The 16541-nt window shown below is 45.6% G+C and overlaps 1 protein-coding gene across 6 annotated transcripts in view; it reads right to left on the bottom strand.

Moving 5' to 3' along the window:
• ITGA9 (integrin subunit alpha 9) overlaps nt 1-16541 on the bottom strand; it is a 355586-nt gene that overhangs the window by 126180 nt on the left and 212865 nt on the right. For all 6 annotated transcript variants that reach the window (XR_009505770.1, XM_059939171.1, XM_059939172.1 and 3 more), the window contains exon 18: nt 10880-11030. Coding sequence is in view for 5 of the 6 variants with exons in the window: in XM_059939171.1 (XP_059795154.1) it covers nt 10880-11030 (151 nt within the window). In the remaining variant the exon portion in view is untranslated. The remainder of the gene's footprint in view (nt 1-10879; nt 11031-16541) is intronic.

The following is a 16541-nucleotide window of genomic DNA, read 5'->3' as shown; positions in this document are numbered from 1 at the left end:
GGCAGTGTGTCCAGCCAGCAAAACTCATCTCCCAGCCTCCCTTGTGGCTGGGGTGGCCATGTGACATGGTTCTGCAATGAGATGTACATGGAAAATGCTGAGTGGAGCTTCAGGAAAGCTCTTTAAAAGGGAGCAGGCCTGTTATCTTTCTTCTTCTTATTGCCTGGAATACAGTTGCACTGTTGGAAGTGGACACCAAGAAGCAAGGCTAAGTGGAAAGACAGAGGAACTGGGTTTCTGATGGCATCGTACAGTTACTTACCAGTCCTTACCAGTCCACTTTGAGACTTATTATTACAAAGGAAAAATCAAAATCTCATTAGGATCACTTACATGCAGCCAAACACATTTCTAACTGGTTTTTAAAATCAGCCGCTTAATCTACTTGCTTAGGAGAACAGGACAGGCTGGCTAGTTATTCTCAGGTGCCTGGGGAAGAATGATGCCAGTGGCCATCAGGGAGCAGGGATGTTCCTTGTAAGGCTGGCCTCAAAGTGATGAAATGACAGTTCTGGAAAACTGGACTGCAGTGGACCACAGCTGTGCATTCATGTTCTCTCTTAAATTCCAAGGGCCTCCACAGTTGCTGATTCCCTGATTCAGGAGCTGGCAGAAATATCCTGTGTGCAACTGACATTGAGAACATCACGAAAACACCTCATGAGCTCAAAGATCTTTGTCCATATGCTTGTAATATACTTTCAGATCACAAAGAGCACCCATTGATGGTAATCCTGCTGTAGCAAGTGCTTTTAGTGGTCCACGCCATCCCCTGGGTCCCCTTGATGTGTCCACCCTCTGGCTTCAGTGCACATTTGCTTTCACGAGCCAGCACCTGTGGGTTTTCTGAGGCCTGCCCTCTGGCTTCTGGAGCTGCTCCATCCACACCTCACCCCCAGAGAGTGGGAAGTGCCTGGGACTTCATTTCCTCCGTAACTGGCCCTTAACCAATGACCAGTGCTCGTGGGAGAACCAAAGCCCAGGTTCCTGGCCTTGAGAAGTGGCAGTGCTGAGGTGTGGCCCCCATTTCAGAGCTCAGGCGAGGCCACCCTCTTCAGGACTTCGCCTGAGACGCACCCTTTCCTGCCCTGCTCCCCCCACTCCCCACGTGAAGCTCCCTGGGGAGCACATCCCTCATAAACCACTTGACACGAATCCTCACCTCGGGATCTGCTGCAGGAAACCCAGCCTGAAACACCTAATTCTTCTTGATTTTTTTAGTTTTCTTTTGTTGGACTTAGCAGATGAATTTCATGGCTTTCTTTTTAAGAGGTGCTGTGCTGCTTTATAAAAAATATTTAAAATCCAAGACTCCCCCTTTCCTCTTAAAAGAGGAAATTATTAAATTGCTGTTGTGCAGTTCATTAGGAAAAGAAATACAGAGGTTTAACACATGTTTTCTAAACTCCCCCCGCACATATCTGCCCAAGTCCTGCAGCTCTGGAGAACTTCTTCCGTGAAAAATCCTTGCCGTAGCTACAGCTCTGTTGACATTTCTCAAGCAAAACGTAGCTTTCCTTCCCAACGCAGTGAATACACAAATGCTGCTTTTCACATACGTGAAAACTGAACCCCGCCGTGGAACACTGAGGCCACGGTGTGATTTGAAACGGGTGTCTGGGTTTCTCCCCCACTTCCTCGCTGCTGGCTGTCACAGAAAGGGCCCAGCCTTCCTCCCAGGCACAGCTTCACTCTGGGTTAGGACAGCTCTGATGGGGTCAGAAAAATGCTAGCGCGATGGCCACAGGTAACCCAGGTGAGGACCTGCAAACCTGGCCTGGTCCCTGCTCCCCACCACCCACGCTCCTCCTCTCCAGGAGGAAGGTCAGGGCCGGCAGAAATAAGTCAGAAACTCGAGGGGCTCTAGGGAACATGGGATTTGCCTCTGACAAGCGGGATGGGGAAGACCATTGGAGTGAGAGAATGTGCTCTGTGTTAAGAGCTTCAAATGGCCTTGGATCCAGGTGAGGTCTTTCTGCCTGGCATTAAGCAGGAAGTTCAAGGTAAAGCACCAGGGGGCTTGGGGCACTGGATTAAAAACAGGAAAGGGGCGGAAAAGACTTATTATTTTCTGAGTATCAATATCCACCCTCAGGGCTCTCTTACAAGGGCAAGCAGCAAGTTCATGCATCATCTTAATGGCCTGGCCAAGATGACTATAAACATCTAAGGGTTGCATTTTACTCGAGGCTACTATTAACTTGACAAGAGACACCGGAGAAAACAGAACACAATGAAAATCAGTTCCTGCCATGAATGGGGGCAGTGGCAGGGTGCAGGAAGGCTGTATGAAATCTGTTTACACGCTGAATGATGAGGTGCACGCACTTCCGCCCACAAACCCTTCCAAAGCACGATGCTGGGCTGCCCAGCTCCACTTAATACATTTCATTTTGTCCCTGTGTACGGATGCAGCTTCTGTGTGGAACCTTTTGTCTTGAGAACAGGCCAGGGCACTCTCACAAACATAAAGGTATACAAACATGGCAGGGTCTAATCTTTCCTGATCTACCTGGGTTAGAAACTGGATCAGTCTTATGGCCTGGCGCCACCTTGAATGGTTTGCCTTGAACTTTAGAAGGGGTTGCCCTTTCTGGGGTAAATGTAGATGTAGCTGGAAGAATCACTTTACAAGAGAAACAAGCTTGTTAGCCCTCTATGTGTCTTGTCGTAAAGAATAAGCCACTGAAAGCTGCGGAAGCTGCCCTGCAGCTTTTCCCCCCCCCCGAAGCTGAGTTTAATTCAGAACTCAAAGCACTCACTCCTCAGAAAAAGCAAGACTGGGCTTCCCTTCCAGCATCTTTCTACATTATTGTCACACCTCCCATGTTAGACCCTGTCATGGAGGAAATAAATGGACACAGGCCCGTTCCTCTATTGCAGCTCCTCCAGAAGACTAGGAGGTGATGCAACAACTCATCAGTTGAATCCAGTGACTTACAACCAATGGGTGATGAGCAGTAACTACACTTCTTACGAACAGGAAGTGCTCCGAATGCGATCAAACGCATCACAGTGGAGGGTCTATGTTCTCCCCACTTGATTCATGATCACTCATCCTCCTCACCTGTCTCCCTCCTCCAGATTATCATATTAAGTGAAGTCAGAGAAAGACAAATACCCAATGATATCACTTATATGTGGAATCTACAAAAATGTTATTTACAAAACAGAAACAGACTCACAGTCATAGAAAACAAACTTATGGTTACCAAAGGGGACAGCGGGGGGAGAGAGGAGAGATAAATGAGGAGCTTGGGATTAACATATACATATTACCATATGTAAAATAGATAAAGAGGGAAGAGATATGGGGATATATGTATATGTATAGCTGATTCACTTTGTTATAAAGCAGAAACTAACACACCATTGTAAAGCAATTATACTCCAATAAAGATGTTAAAAAAATAAAAATAAAATAAATAAAATAAAATAAAATAGATAAACAAGGACCTACTGTATAGTACAGGGAACTATATTCAATATCTTATAATAACCTATATGGTTAAAGAATCCAAAAAAGCATAGATATATGTATGTGTAACTGAATCACTTTGCTGTACACCTGAAACTAACACAACATTGTAAATTAACTATACTTCAATTAAAAAAAACAAGGTAAGGGACTTCCCTGGCGGTCCAGTGGTTAAGACTCCATGCTTCTGATGCAGGGGCATGGGTTCGATCCCTGGTCAGGGAACTAAGATCCCACATGCCGTGCGGCATGGCCAAAAATTAAAAAAAAGTAAAAAAAAAAATGTCACGAACACCACATTTGGGTTGACCCTCTCCAATTCCCTCCTTCCCCTCAATACACACTCACACTCCAGTCTCTGGCTAGCTGATCTGCTGCCCAGGGGTAGACCTGAAGTGCCATCAAGGCTGCAGACAAACTAGGTTCTACCAGAAATCCAGGTCCATGTGCCAAACAGGCAGGCAAGACAACAGGACTAGAACATGTGGAAAACAGCAAAGCGGGAGGTCACGACTGGTGGCCTACAGGCTGTATGCAGTCAAGCGGACATGTTTTGTTTGGCCCATAAAATGTTCAGAGAATATTTTAATTAGCTGCCAACACCATGAGATTTCACATAAAAATGTGGATTTCTGGCTTTTGTTGAAAAACAGGAAGTCTGGCAAACTGGCCCTCACTCCCACCTGGCAACAGGTGACCGCTGCTGGGCGTGGGCTGCCTTCTGTGGAATAGGCTGGAATTCTCCATTTTCCCACAGTCTCCACTGCTTCCTACTGTCCCACACCCAGCCCCCTTCACCCATTTACAACACCTGCCTTGCCCCACTCCTGTAGACTGTGAGGTGTGCGCCTTCAGAACCCCAGTGAAGTGCTATGAGGCCAACTTACAACTTCTGGAAGCCTAGAAAGTGAGGTGCTCAGGGTGGAGGTGCTGGTGAGCCCTGCTCAGATGGCTTGCACCTTTCAGGCTGCTCCAGCCCACTTCCAGCTGCCAGGGTCTGCATCTCTGTGCCTGAGAACATTGTTCCAGAACCATGTAGATGGCTCTGGCCATGCGCATTATTAGACATTAGTACTGGCGAATGAACACCCAGAGAAGGCCTCAACCACTGACTCTTTGGGAGGAGGTGTAAATCCCCAGCTCCCTCACCCCTGAAGCTTGTGTTCTGTCCTGTTTCCTGAGTTGCCCTGCAGGATGAAGCCCCATCACCCACTGTGGTAGCTGGTGTAAAAGCACCCTCTTCATTAGCTGCCTTCACCTGCCTGTATCACTTCACTTCCTTACCAGTGTTTCCTGCACCTCTCAAATAAATGAATTGACCTCAATTCCTTGTTTCAAGGTCAGCATCTGGGAGACCCAAATCAAGAGTGCACGCTGTGGAGAAGAGACTAGGTCAGGAGCCTGCCCTTCCTCTCTCTTCTTTCCCAGCGTGGGCTTCCCTAACTCTAAGGCAGACTGCTGCATCCCCTTTGTACCCAAAAGTCAGCTGGGAGCTCTCCTGCACCTGCTTGAAGCTTACAATGTCCGTGTCCATGTCTGTTTCCACGTGTGCATGGCAGTCAATATCATAAAGATGTACTCATGAATCCAGCCTCTTTTTTTGAGTTTCTCTTGCTCATGTGAGTTATTCATGAGTGCAGGAGTCCTACCTGACAAGCTACTTCAGCACAGAATAGCAGGTATCAGCATTCCTAAAATGTCCTGACATCACCCTGCCACTAGGAATGGTACTGGTCCTTTGTCCCTCATGGGCAACCTCTTTCCATCTCGCTGGATTCCTTTTGTCCCTCCTCCTTTGCTCTCCTCTGCCGTCTCACCCTTACTCCAGCCCAGCTCTGGACTTCACCTCCCAAATAAATTCACGCACCCCACCCACCGACCCCAGGTCTGCAATGTTGGCACCGGCTGACACCAACTCTTCAGAGGCCCATCCGTCTACCCCTAGCATTTGTCTAGGGATTTTGTCCAACCCAAGACTAGCTGTCACAGTAGCGACTTGCTTCACCTTTTCATCTCTGTGCCTCAAAGCAACTTCTCACCACCTCTGTAGAGCAGTTGGCATCTTGTACTTTAAATGCTGCCTGATATGTCTTTCACCCTATTAGGCTCTGAGCTCCCTGGGAGCTAGGACCAGCGCTTATTCCTCCTTGTGTCTCCTAGCAGCTGGTACAGTCCCTGGCACTTAGCGGATACTTAATCACTGCTGTCCAAACAACTCCATTCCTGTTCCACGGATGCAAGAAGAGCTAAGTCCCTTTGTGCCAAGTAGCACCAAGGCAAGAAATGACAACTCAACTTTTATCTTGATTCCAGTGCCACATAGCTGTATGACTCCAGAGGGCACCATTCATGTTGTATTCTGTGGAACTGTACTCTGAGGTGTCGCTCACATAGAGCCCAAGGTGAACGTGACCCTAAAGTTGTATGATGCAGTGGTATTCCAAACCATGTTTTCTCCATTCTTATTCTCTCTTTTAGCTTTATGTAGGTGAGAGAAAAGTCATCCCTGTGCAGCCCACATTCTTATAAGCAGTCTTCCCTTAAAGGAAGAACAAATTCATGAAAGAAGCCTCGCACGAGATAGAAAATTCCATCTCAAGTGATATTTTTTTGTTCAGTCTCAGAAACTGATATATCACTAATTGTGTGATGACAGAGAAGACTGGAGACCTTGTAGTCAGGGCCTGGGCCCTGAGTTGCTTTGTGACTCTGGACAAGGGGGACAGCTAGTCAGCCACCCTTCCACCCAACTATCCATCTACCCACATCACCTGTGCAGCCAGGCGAGGGGCCTGCATGGGTGACCCCTGAGCTGAGATGTGAGGTTGGAGCAGTTCATAAACAAACTGGGGCTGGGGTATTCCTGGGTAAAGGCAGCTTCAGTAATAAAGTATGAATGGATTCAAGCATGTATGTGGGGGATGGTGAACAACGAGGTCAGGGAGGAAGGGAGGCAGGAAGGACCAGGCCAGGAAGGGCCTCTCATGAACAGCTGAGGAGCCTGAGCTCCATCCTGAAGAATGTGAAGCAGGAGGAGTGACAAGATTAAGTTTCTTCTCAAATTTTTATGGTAAAACAGATTATAGGCTTATTTTTATTAATCTATAAAATTATGTATTTACTGAGGCAATAATTTTTTTACATTTGCTTAATATTTTCAATATTTGTAAAAATTGTTTTTGCTTACTTTTTTTATTTGGCTTTAATACACTTTTTATTCAACAATATGCTGTATCTGTAAGTAACTGTTTCTCAGGAAGAGTTTCACGGCTATTCAAGTTTTCATGACTTTTGTGGCAGATGCTGCCAGTGCCTTGCTCATGTTCCCTGGAAACGCCCGGAGGGCTGGTCACTTGAGGCCAGTCCCCTTCCAGGCCCAAAGCTGCCCCATCTCTCTGCCTGAGTTGTTTCCTGGCCCCAGGAAGTGTGGCCCAGAGCCAGGGAAGGCTGCAAAGGCTGGACAGTTAATGCCTTTGGAGTGATTCTCCATGGATGAGCAGCAGGAGTTGGTGGATAAACCCTCCAGCAGCTTCCTTACCCTGCAGAGCAGTGAGTCTGAGGGGTGTTCTAGACTCTGTCTCTCAGAGGGTCTGCAGCAGGATGGAGCCCGAACTGCCCACAGCACCACCTGCCCCTCCGTGTACACTCTCTGGTCTCTCGTCCCTTCCCATCAAAACTCACCACTCCCACACCATGCCCCACCCCCACCCCCGGAGACCACTCTCTAAACTACCTACACCACCATCAGTGTGTCTAGGTCTGCTTTGGGGGGAATCCAAAACAGGAGAGTTAGTAGACTTTACAAATTCTTATATATTCAAGGATATCTTTATTTTGCCTTTACCATAGAGGGCAAGTTGGTTGGGTATAGAATTCTTATTTCACCATGGAACAATAATTTCTAATTATTGCTATTAATGTTACAGAAATCTGTAGAAAATGGCTTTCTTTGTTTTCTGTTAGGTACGAGTAGTATCATTTTTATACCTGTAAAATTAGAAATGTCATGAGGCTATGTGTAAACATTAAACTGTTCTTAACACTTTTGCCTAATGTCTGCAGCACCCATCCAAGAAAATGGAGATCCTTCTTTGCTATCTACTCATGTCTTCTATTCCAGTGATTCTGGAACTGTTTCTATTTGCTGATTCTCCAGCCTCCACCTTCCATACCTAGTCTTCACTGCCATCCTTCTCCACTGCTCTGTTCTTTTTCTCTGAATTATCAGAGACCTCCTCAAATACACCCTCTGCAACAATGAATCAACTTCCCGTACTGCCAATTCTGCTCTTTCCTGATCATAACACATATTTTTTTTCTTTTTGGCCATGCTGTGCGGCATGCAAGATCTTAGTTCCCCAACCAGGGATCGAACCCAGGCCCCCTGCAGTGGAAGCATGGAGTCTTAACCACTGGACCGCCAGGGAAGTCCCCATAACACATATTTTGGTTCTCTCATTGTCTTCTTGGTTTCATTATAATATTTCCTTATCCCACTCAAAACCTTTATTTTTGCTTCTCTCAGCCCATTCCCCTTTCTTCTCAGTCTGTTGTTCTACTATCTGATCATTTGCTGGGTTCATTTTTTTCTTGAATTTTACTAAAAACAAAAGCAGATGCTCAGTAAAATTTACTTTTGTTTTCTATTAATAGTCTTTTAAAAGGTATGCTTTCCCTCTGTATGTGGAGGTATACTTTTCTTACTTAATGTGCTAGAACCTTTTTGTAGGGCCCATGTTGATTCTGGTAGGTGGATCATGGTGGGTGGGCCCTCTCCTGTCTCCCTCATTACCCAGCTGCGTGCCATTAAAATCTTGCTCTGAGCTGAGTGATGCCATTTATATTCCCCAGTTGCTTAACTTTGCAGTTGTGGTTGTAGTCACAGGAAGGGAATTTTTTTCTCTATTATTCCTTCTCCTGCTACACTGAGGGCCATCTCACCCATCTGCTTTTCTAGCCAGTCCTGCCTCTGCAGCAGCTGCATGATATAATGTCTCTGTGCCCTGCCACCTTTACTGGACTAATGCCCACCACATCCTGAAGGGCCCCTGATACCCTGTCAACTTTCTACCAAATTGAAACCTAGTGTCCCCTGTGCCAAAGGTTTTAAAGGTTGCTGGGACTCAATGCCAAAGAGATAAAAATGTGCTCGCATTGGCTCCATAATCAGTTACAGTAGCCAGTGACACATCTGTGTCCTTCTCAGGTGCATCGTCCTTGACTGACCAGAGTCCCCTCGTCCAGGATGTTGGGGAGGCTACTCACCACCGTCCCCAGTGGTCAATGATGATGACAGGGTGGAAATGGTGCTCCCCTTCCACTTCAAGGGGGGACAATTCTGCTGAGTGATTTATGCTCTAGGACATTCCCCCACCTCTTTCCACCCCACAACCCAGACCAAGGCTGGATTTTACACCCTTACTCAGCCCTTTCTGCCCCAACCTGCTTCCCTCACTTCTTTTCTCCTGAGAACATTCCTCCAATAAATCAGGTGCACCTGGATCACATGCAGTAAGGAGGGAATGGGAAAATGTATGTAAAATCCGTGGTGTGTAACACATGGTCAATAAATGCTACCTCCCATTCCCCAAATAATTATAAGATTAAGGATATAACCACTTGCTCATACTAATCTCTGTAGAAGATATTCATCATAATATTATTTAAAAGAGAATAAAATTGGAAATAATCTAAATATCCAATAGTAGGAATTCATAGGCAATCCATACTATATCCTATGATAGACTACTATACAGTCTCCAAGCCAAAAAGAAAAACATGGTGAAGGGAAGTAAAGCAAGATGCAGGAGGCTACTTAGTTTATAAATTATACCACCAAGTCCTATGTACTAACAGAGTGGGGCAAGCTCTGAGCTTCCTAGCAGACAACAGAGACAACGAAGCTTAGTTCGTTATAAGGATGACTGTGTCCACAGATATGAACAAGCCAAAATGCTCTGGAAAAGCAAAGTTATTCCTAATTCTGAGACAGAGAGGAAGTTCTCCCATGGGTCCTGAGTGACAGGAATACATTCAATGTGATGACCCAGTCACCAGCCACATCCTCTTAGTTACCATAAAGGTGAGTTCCACAGGTCTGGTCCCTGAGTGAACCCCTCTCCCCCCATCCACCCTCCTACGCCCCACAAGAAGACCCATCACAGCACATGACATTCTGTAAAAGAGATTCAGTGCACAGCCAGGTAATAGAACCCTGAAGATTCTTGGCTCCCTCTGGACTGGGCTTAAATCAGGGACAATTTTGGGGGTGTAGAAGTGGCTGGAAAGCATGCCCTTCTTGCATTCAGTGCCTCTGTGGCCTCCCCTACCCTGGAGCTCCAGAAGCTACGGAGCATCAGGGAGTCTGAGATGACCTCTTGGGACGTTCTTGGAGCACCTTTCAGGATGTCTCCATATGCCCCAGCTGCCCCCTAAGCCGGGCAGGGTTGGCACAGTCCTGTCCAAACAACTGAGCCTAGCAGGACCTGTGCCTGGACAGAGGCTGCCCACCGCCCGAAGGCACACCAAGCGCTCACCTGTGGGCAGGGCCAAGGTTTCCCTTGGAACGGGATTCTGGCTCCATTTTTACACAGACATAAAGGCGCTGCAGTTCAAATCTGTGAACACTTTGAAAAGCTGCAAAACTTCCCATTGGAACAGCTGCCCACAGTCAGACAACCACCAGGTAGAAGACGGTCTATCCGAGTCCACTCATTCCTCCTGCCTCCTACGGTTGAGACCCATTACTCTTTCTTCCCCAAAGTGGTTCACTGAGGGGGATTATGGGACCAGAGAGAAACCCAGCTCCTTTTTCCTTTCTGAGTCATGCTATTTAAACATCAATCATGCAAATAAATTAAGTCGCTCTTTAAAACTCACTCAATTCATGGAAATAATTTAATTTCCTTAATTCACTAAAATATCTCAGGACTAAATCAATATGCCAAAGCAGAGGCAGATGTTCATGACCCTCGAATGGAAAACATCAAGGGCATCATTGGTGATAACGCGCATGATAAGCAGTGATCTGTTCTCATTTCCTATCTGGTTTTTCACAACAACTACTGACCTACAGTGGGAATACTCCAGAACATGCGTGTGCTGCAGATGATGACTGTATCATCTCAGAGAAGGGGCCAGACATAAAATTGTGCAGAGAGGGTTTCACAAGAGAGAAGGGATGGGAAACAGTGTGAGATACGGACGGATACGGCACTGATGCACCGTGGGTATTTACGGTTTCTTCTTTGGCTTTACCAACAATGCTTTCTAAGTTCAGGAGGAAAAAATTATAATAATTCCAAACGATCCTCCACATAAAGGAATAATCTCTGCAGAATCACTGCATATTCCAAGGTACGATGAAAGTCAGCAAATGCACTAGATGTGGGTCCTTCTTACCTTCTGCCACATGTTGATGAAGAAGAGCTCCCGGGAAACGTTGAAGGACACGTTGGCATCATAGGCATCGTCCCCGAGGTTGGAGATGGAGATGTTTAGGGAGATATTCTTCACAGCCCCCAGAGCTAGATACGGGGTTCTGTCATCAACACTGCAAGGAAAAATGAACAGCAATGAAAAGTTTTCACTGAAAGCTTTCTGAAGCTTTCACTGATATAACATGAGGCATCAGGGGATAGCTGAGAGTGGGGGCAGAAATTCTACTGGGATCAGAACCACAAGTCCCAGGCAGCCCAGTAACTAGCCATGCGTCTCGGGGCACTCAGTCAGCCGTCATGGGCCTCAGCTTCATCATCTAAGCACGGGGAGTTCTATGGTCCTGTGTTGCCTAACTCACTAAGCTGTCCTGTGGCTCATGTGAAATTTAGTGCATCCAACTTGGAAAATTATAAGACATTTAATAACCTATACATGGAATTTGGTCATATAGTAATTCATTCAAATATTTCTGAGCACCTACTACATGCCAATCACTACGCTATGTGCTAGAGAAAGCAGTGAACAAAAGAGAGTTCTTGCCTTCCTGTAGCTTCAAGGAGACAAAAAACACATACACAAAGAAGTAAACATACAGGTCAGATTGTGATAAGAGCAACGGAGAAAACTTACAAAAGGTAAGAAGGATAGAGGACACCAGATTTGGAGGGAGAGTGGGGTGCAATTTTAAATAGGCTGGTCAGGGAAGCTTCACTGATGAGGTGACCTCTCAGCAGAAATCGGAAGAAAGAAAGAGAGCAAGATACCCAGATATCTGGGAACTAGCAAAGGAAAAGTTGTGTCTGGTGTATTCAAGGGCAGCAAGTAGACCCGTGTGGCTGGAGAGGAGTGAGTGAGGGGCAGAGTGGGAGGAAATGGGCTTAGAGGTGAAGGGAGTGGGGGTGGGCAGACCATGCATTGTGGGCCATCCCTAGGCTCATGGTTTGCCTCTGAGACAGGAGCTCCTGCAGGTCTCTGAGCAGGGCATGGTGTGACCTGACTTCAATGTTTAAAGGCTCACTGGATGTGATGTGAACAGTCCGGAGTGAGTGGTTGGTGGGGGGAAGGAGAGAGCCTGGTTTGAAGGTTCTTGTAATAATTCAGGTGTAAGAAGATGGCAGCCTAGACCACAGTGGTGGAAGCTGAGGTCATATTCTGGATGTCTCAAACGTTGTGCCAACAGATTTTGCTTATGGATTGGATGAAGGGTGTTAGGGAAAGAGAGGAGTCATGGACTCCTCTCTTTCCTCTCTTTCTTGCATAGGCTGCAAGGATTTCAGATTTAATAACCTGAAGGGAAGAGGGGTCACTTATTGAGATGGGAAAGACCATGGGTATAGAAGGTCAGCAGAGAAAATCCAAATGCCTATTGGATTTTTAAGAAGAGATGCTGAGATAGTTGAATGTAAGGGTCTAGAGGTGGAAGGAGGGGTCAGGGTTGGAGATATGCATTTGGGTGGACTAGAAATGATCAATAGGGAATGCATGTAACTAGAGAAGGGGGTCTCATGTTTAGGAGCTAAAGATGACGAGGAGCCAGCAAAGGAGACTGAAAAAGAATGGCTAAGGAGATGAGAGGAAAACCAAGAGAGACAGTCTCCAAGCAGCCACATGCTTCAAGAAAGGAGTAATCAGTTTCGTCAAATGTTGCAATCTAACATGAGGAATTAGAACTGGCCACTGGAATTAGCCATCTGGAGGCCATTGGTGATCTTGATAAGAACTGCTGAAGTGCAGTGACAGGGATGATCGGAGTTGGTCTGAGAGAGGTAGGAGGAGAAGAAATGGAAACAATAAGCACAGCTGACTCTTTGGAGGAATTTTTCTATAAAGGAAAGCAGAGAAATAGGATTGACAGCTGGTGGGGGAAGTGGGCTCAAGGGAATTGTTTTTTTCTTTTCAGATGGGAATTATCATGGCATATTTACATGATCACAGGAAGGATCTACTAGACAGGGGACAATTAATAAAGACATGACAGGGCACAGTTGCTGGATGGCCTGGTGAACAAACGGAGGGGCTGGCCTCAGCTGGTACGAAGTGAGAAAGTGGAGCGCATGGCCCAGATGCATCAGTAGAAGGGTGGTAGGAACAAATGAAAGTTCCCCTGTGATTGCTTCCACTTTGCAGTGAAATAGAAGCAGCGTCAAAGACTGGGAAGGGAAGGGGGAGAGGGGAATGTTTGAAGGGTGAGGAGATGGAGGGAAATGGCAGCCCAGGAGAGCGGGGGAGTGAATGGACCATCAATGGGATGAGGATGATGGTGGTGAGGATGATGACAAGGATGAAGATGCACATGAGGCTGAGGATTATTAGATAATGTGAGTTTTGGACAAAATAAATTCACACTGGAGGCCGATCTTTGACTGGCCAGCCAGTTAGTGGCAGATGTGATCAAGCATATGAGGGTTTGAGTAATGGACAGTTGTTACTTTTGGCCACTCAGCATCCTGACACGTTTTTGTTTGGGGGGAATCTCAAGAGAGGTGGAAGAACTATCAGCGGAAAAGGGGCAGACCCTCCCTCTGCCCTCCTCTTGGTCATTCAAGTGTGGACACTTAACTAAGTGCAGTCACATGATCTAAGGGTGGTCAAGTGGCCTCAGTGTGGGGGGTGGATGCTGCCAACTGGGGCCACGAATTTTGAGGGCTGCCCAATGACACCAGGGCCCTCTGAGATCATCTGAGGTGGTTGCAGAGGAGTTGAGAGCCCAGGGTTGGCATCCTGGGCTAAGCCTTGCCTCTCCCTCCTGCCTAGGCTCTGAACCAACCCATATCCTTCCAATAAATTCCTTTTCCACTTAAATTAACAAGCACATGTTTATTGTTGTTTGCAACCATTAATACAGCATGAAAGAGAAGAGAACTCTCCAAAATCTCAGTAGGCTATAAAACTTTGAAATATGCATTTTTGTGGGGGAGGGGATCATCATTACCCATCCATGAAGAGAGGACCTCACTTTCCTGCATGCCTGGCACGTCAACAAGAATAACGTGCAATGAGAGATCTGATGGCCTTGTCTTTGGAAGCAAGAGCTCTGAGGATCCAAACAAGATGTGAAAAATTAACTTGGAGAAAAGTTTCAAATTCTTGAATGGCCTCCAGTAAATGAAGACCCTGACCTCAAGCTATTGTGGCAATTATTTATTATTGTTGGCCATTTTCATTTTAAACAATTGATGGGTTATTTCTGTCCTCCTGTTTGCTTTTGTAAGATTAAAGAAGTAATCCTCAGGCCTTGAAGAGTTATGAGAGAGCATTAGCTTTGCGTTATCTCAAGAAGGAATTGCCTAAGCACCCACAAGTAGCCTCAGAAAGTATCCATAGTTTCCAAATGAAATATTAAGCAGAGAGGCAAGACAGAAAAGCCCAGGACCATGGGGCAGGGGCTGCCTGCTCACTCCAGTTTTGTCATTCATGTGATCAGCTTCCTTCCCTTGTGTGTAAATGGCAAGGGATCAGGCCAGGGATGTCTAACCTTCTGCCAGCCCCTAAAGCCTCTGTCACTTAATCAGGCAGCAAGGTCACTCCCAGGTTTTCAAAGTCAAGTAAGGCAAACATGGCTCTATGATTAAGGGAAGCCAGGGACCTTCCAGGGCTGAAAGCAAACTCAGACGTTTTAACAAAAGAAGCCTCAAAGCTGTTTTCACACTTTCTTCACATCTAAAAATCCACGTACAAAACAGTACTTCTCTGCTTCCAAAGCTATTCTTAGAAATGAAATGCAATGTAGTTTGCCTGGTGCTGGGTACTTTCAAACAAGTTGTCCTGAAACCTGCAACAGCATGACAGCGTGAAAGGTTCTTGACGTCAGCTGTATTTTTAGAGATGAGGAAATCGAGATGCAGGGAGATAAGGTAGCCAAGTTGCTGAGCTTAGAACTCAGTGCCTACTGTGCCTTCAAAGCCCGTCCCTCTCCACCGTTGCCTGCGTTCTCCAGCCCCTTGCCTGTCATACCCTTAGGATGCCCTTTCTGGTCTCCCGTCTGGGTGAAATAAATCTCCCTATTATGAGCTTCTTCAGCCCCGGGGCTCCACCAGCCCTTCATGGCATTTCCCAAGGTTGTCATGACACATTTATTTGTGTGGCTGTTTGATTAAGGATGATCTCTCTCCCCACTAGGATCTAGGCACCAGGGGGCAGGGACTTCTGTCTGGTTTTGCTCATCATTGAACCCTCAGGGATAGAATGGTGCCTGGCACATAGTAGGTGCTCAACAAACCCTTGCTGAATGAATGAATGGCATGCATGACCTCCCCACAACAGATCATGAGTTCAACCTTCACATTTACAGGTGAAGATGCTGAGCCCCCCACAGGGGAGCCCCCTCTGATCAAGGTCACCGGGCCATGGAGGTGCTGAGCTGGAGCTGGTGTCAAACTTCCTTCATCATGAAGGCTGTCTGAGCTACAACTCTTATATAATCTCCAGCTCAGCCAGGAAGGGCTTTGGCAAGAAATGTCATTTAATGACATCTGAAAAAAACAGGATTCTGTGAAGACCAACCTCTCGGACGGGACTGCTAAAAGAATAAAACAATGAGGCACAGTGTTTTTGTGCCAAACATTTCACAGGTGCTTTCTGATTTATTGAAGAACAATCTTTCTAATTTTCAAGGCATTTTAGTCCCTGAGAAATTTTCCCATTAATTCTAATTTGATTTTGCAGTCTTTTAAGTGGGTCAGATTTCTATGTACACCAATGACTCTGGTGTACTTTTATATGAAAAGCATGATTAGTCACTAACGTAAGGTACAAACTGTACAGTTTCTATAAAGTTTATCTTACAGCACACATACAGCCTGCTGGAAACATCTTGCTCATGTTTTATCAAAAATAATAAATATAACTGTCCTAATACATCTTACAGCAGCTGTTTGTGAACATGTTGGGTTTATATTGAAGTTTAGCGCCAATTCATTCAATACTCCAAATGTCAGATGCTGCTACTGGCATCTTGGTGGCCGTGTGGTACCTGAGGATCACTGTAGAAACTGTACTTTGACCTCACTCATTACTGTACATTAAAAACACATACCATTCAAAGTTCCTTATTGGGTAAATGCAATACATTTCCATACCAAATCATCCTATGCTGAACCATTAAAGGTCACTAAAGCAAATTCTTCCTTTTCTACCATCACAGAAACAGATTTATGCACATAATTTTTTGGTGAAGATGCTAAGGAAAGAAACTAAAGCAGCTAAATTGGTGTTTAATAGTTTTCTATTAGATCATTTTAGACCTTCCTTAAGTCTTAAAGATATAAACAATGACCTTATTTAAATAACTTGTGGTTATAAACTATATTTTATAGAATATAATACTTTTATTTTCTTTTGTTGCTAGTTTAAATTTAGCCTGAGTAAAGGATGCTAAGACAGGGGTTAGTCAAGCACATTCTAGTCAACTGTATTTGAGTTCACAAAACTTCCTGTTATACTGGCATTAAGATTGACATTATATTTATGAACCACAACTATATTTGATAATGACAACTAGGATAATACTACAGGGCAGCCAAATCCACCTACTCTTCCTTTCCTGCCTTCCTCCTTCCATCCTCCCTCCCTTCCTCTTTCTAATCATTTATCCATCCATCACTTTTTAAAACTACCTTCTCAA

Source organism: Balaenoptera ricei, chromosome 11 (assembly GCF_028023285.1).
Source record: "Balaenoptera ricei isolate mBalRic1 chromosome 11, mBalRic1.hap2, whole genome shotgun sequence".
Classification (NCBI taxonomy): Eukaryota; Metazoa; Chordata; class Mammalia; order Artiodactyla; family Balaenopteridae; genus Balaenoptera; species Balaenoptera ricei.
Note: the sequence above shows the minus strand (reverse complement) of the source record. Positions and strands in the feature narration are given on the sequence as shown.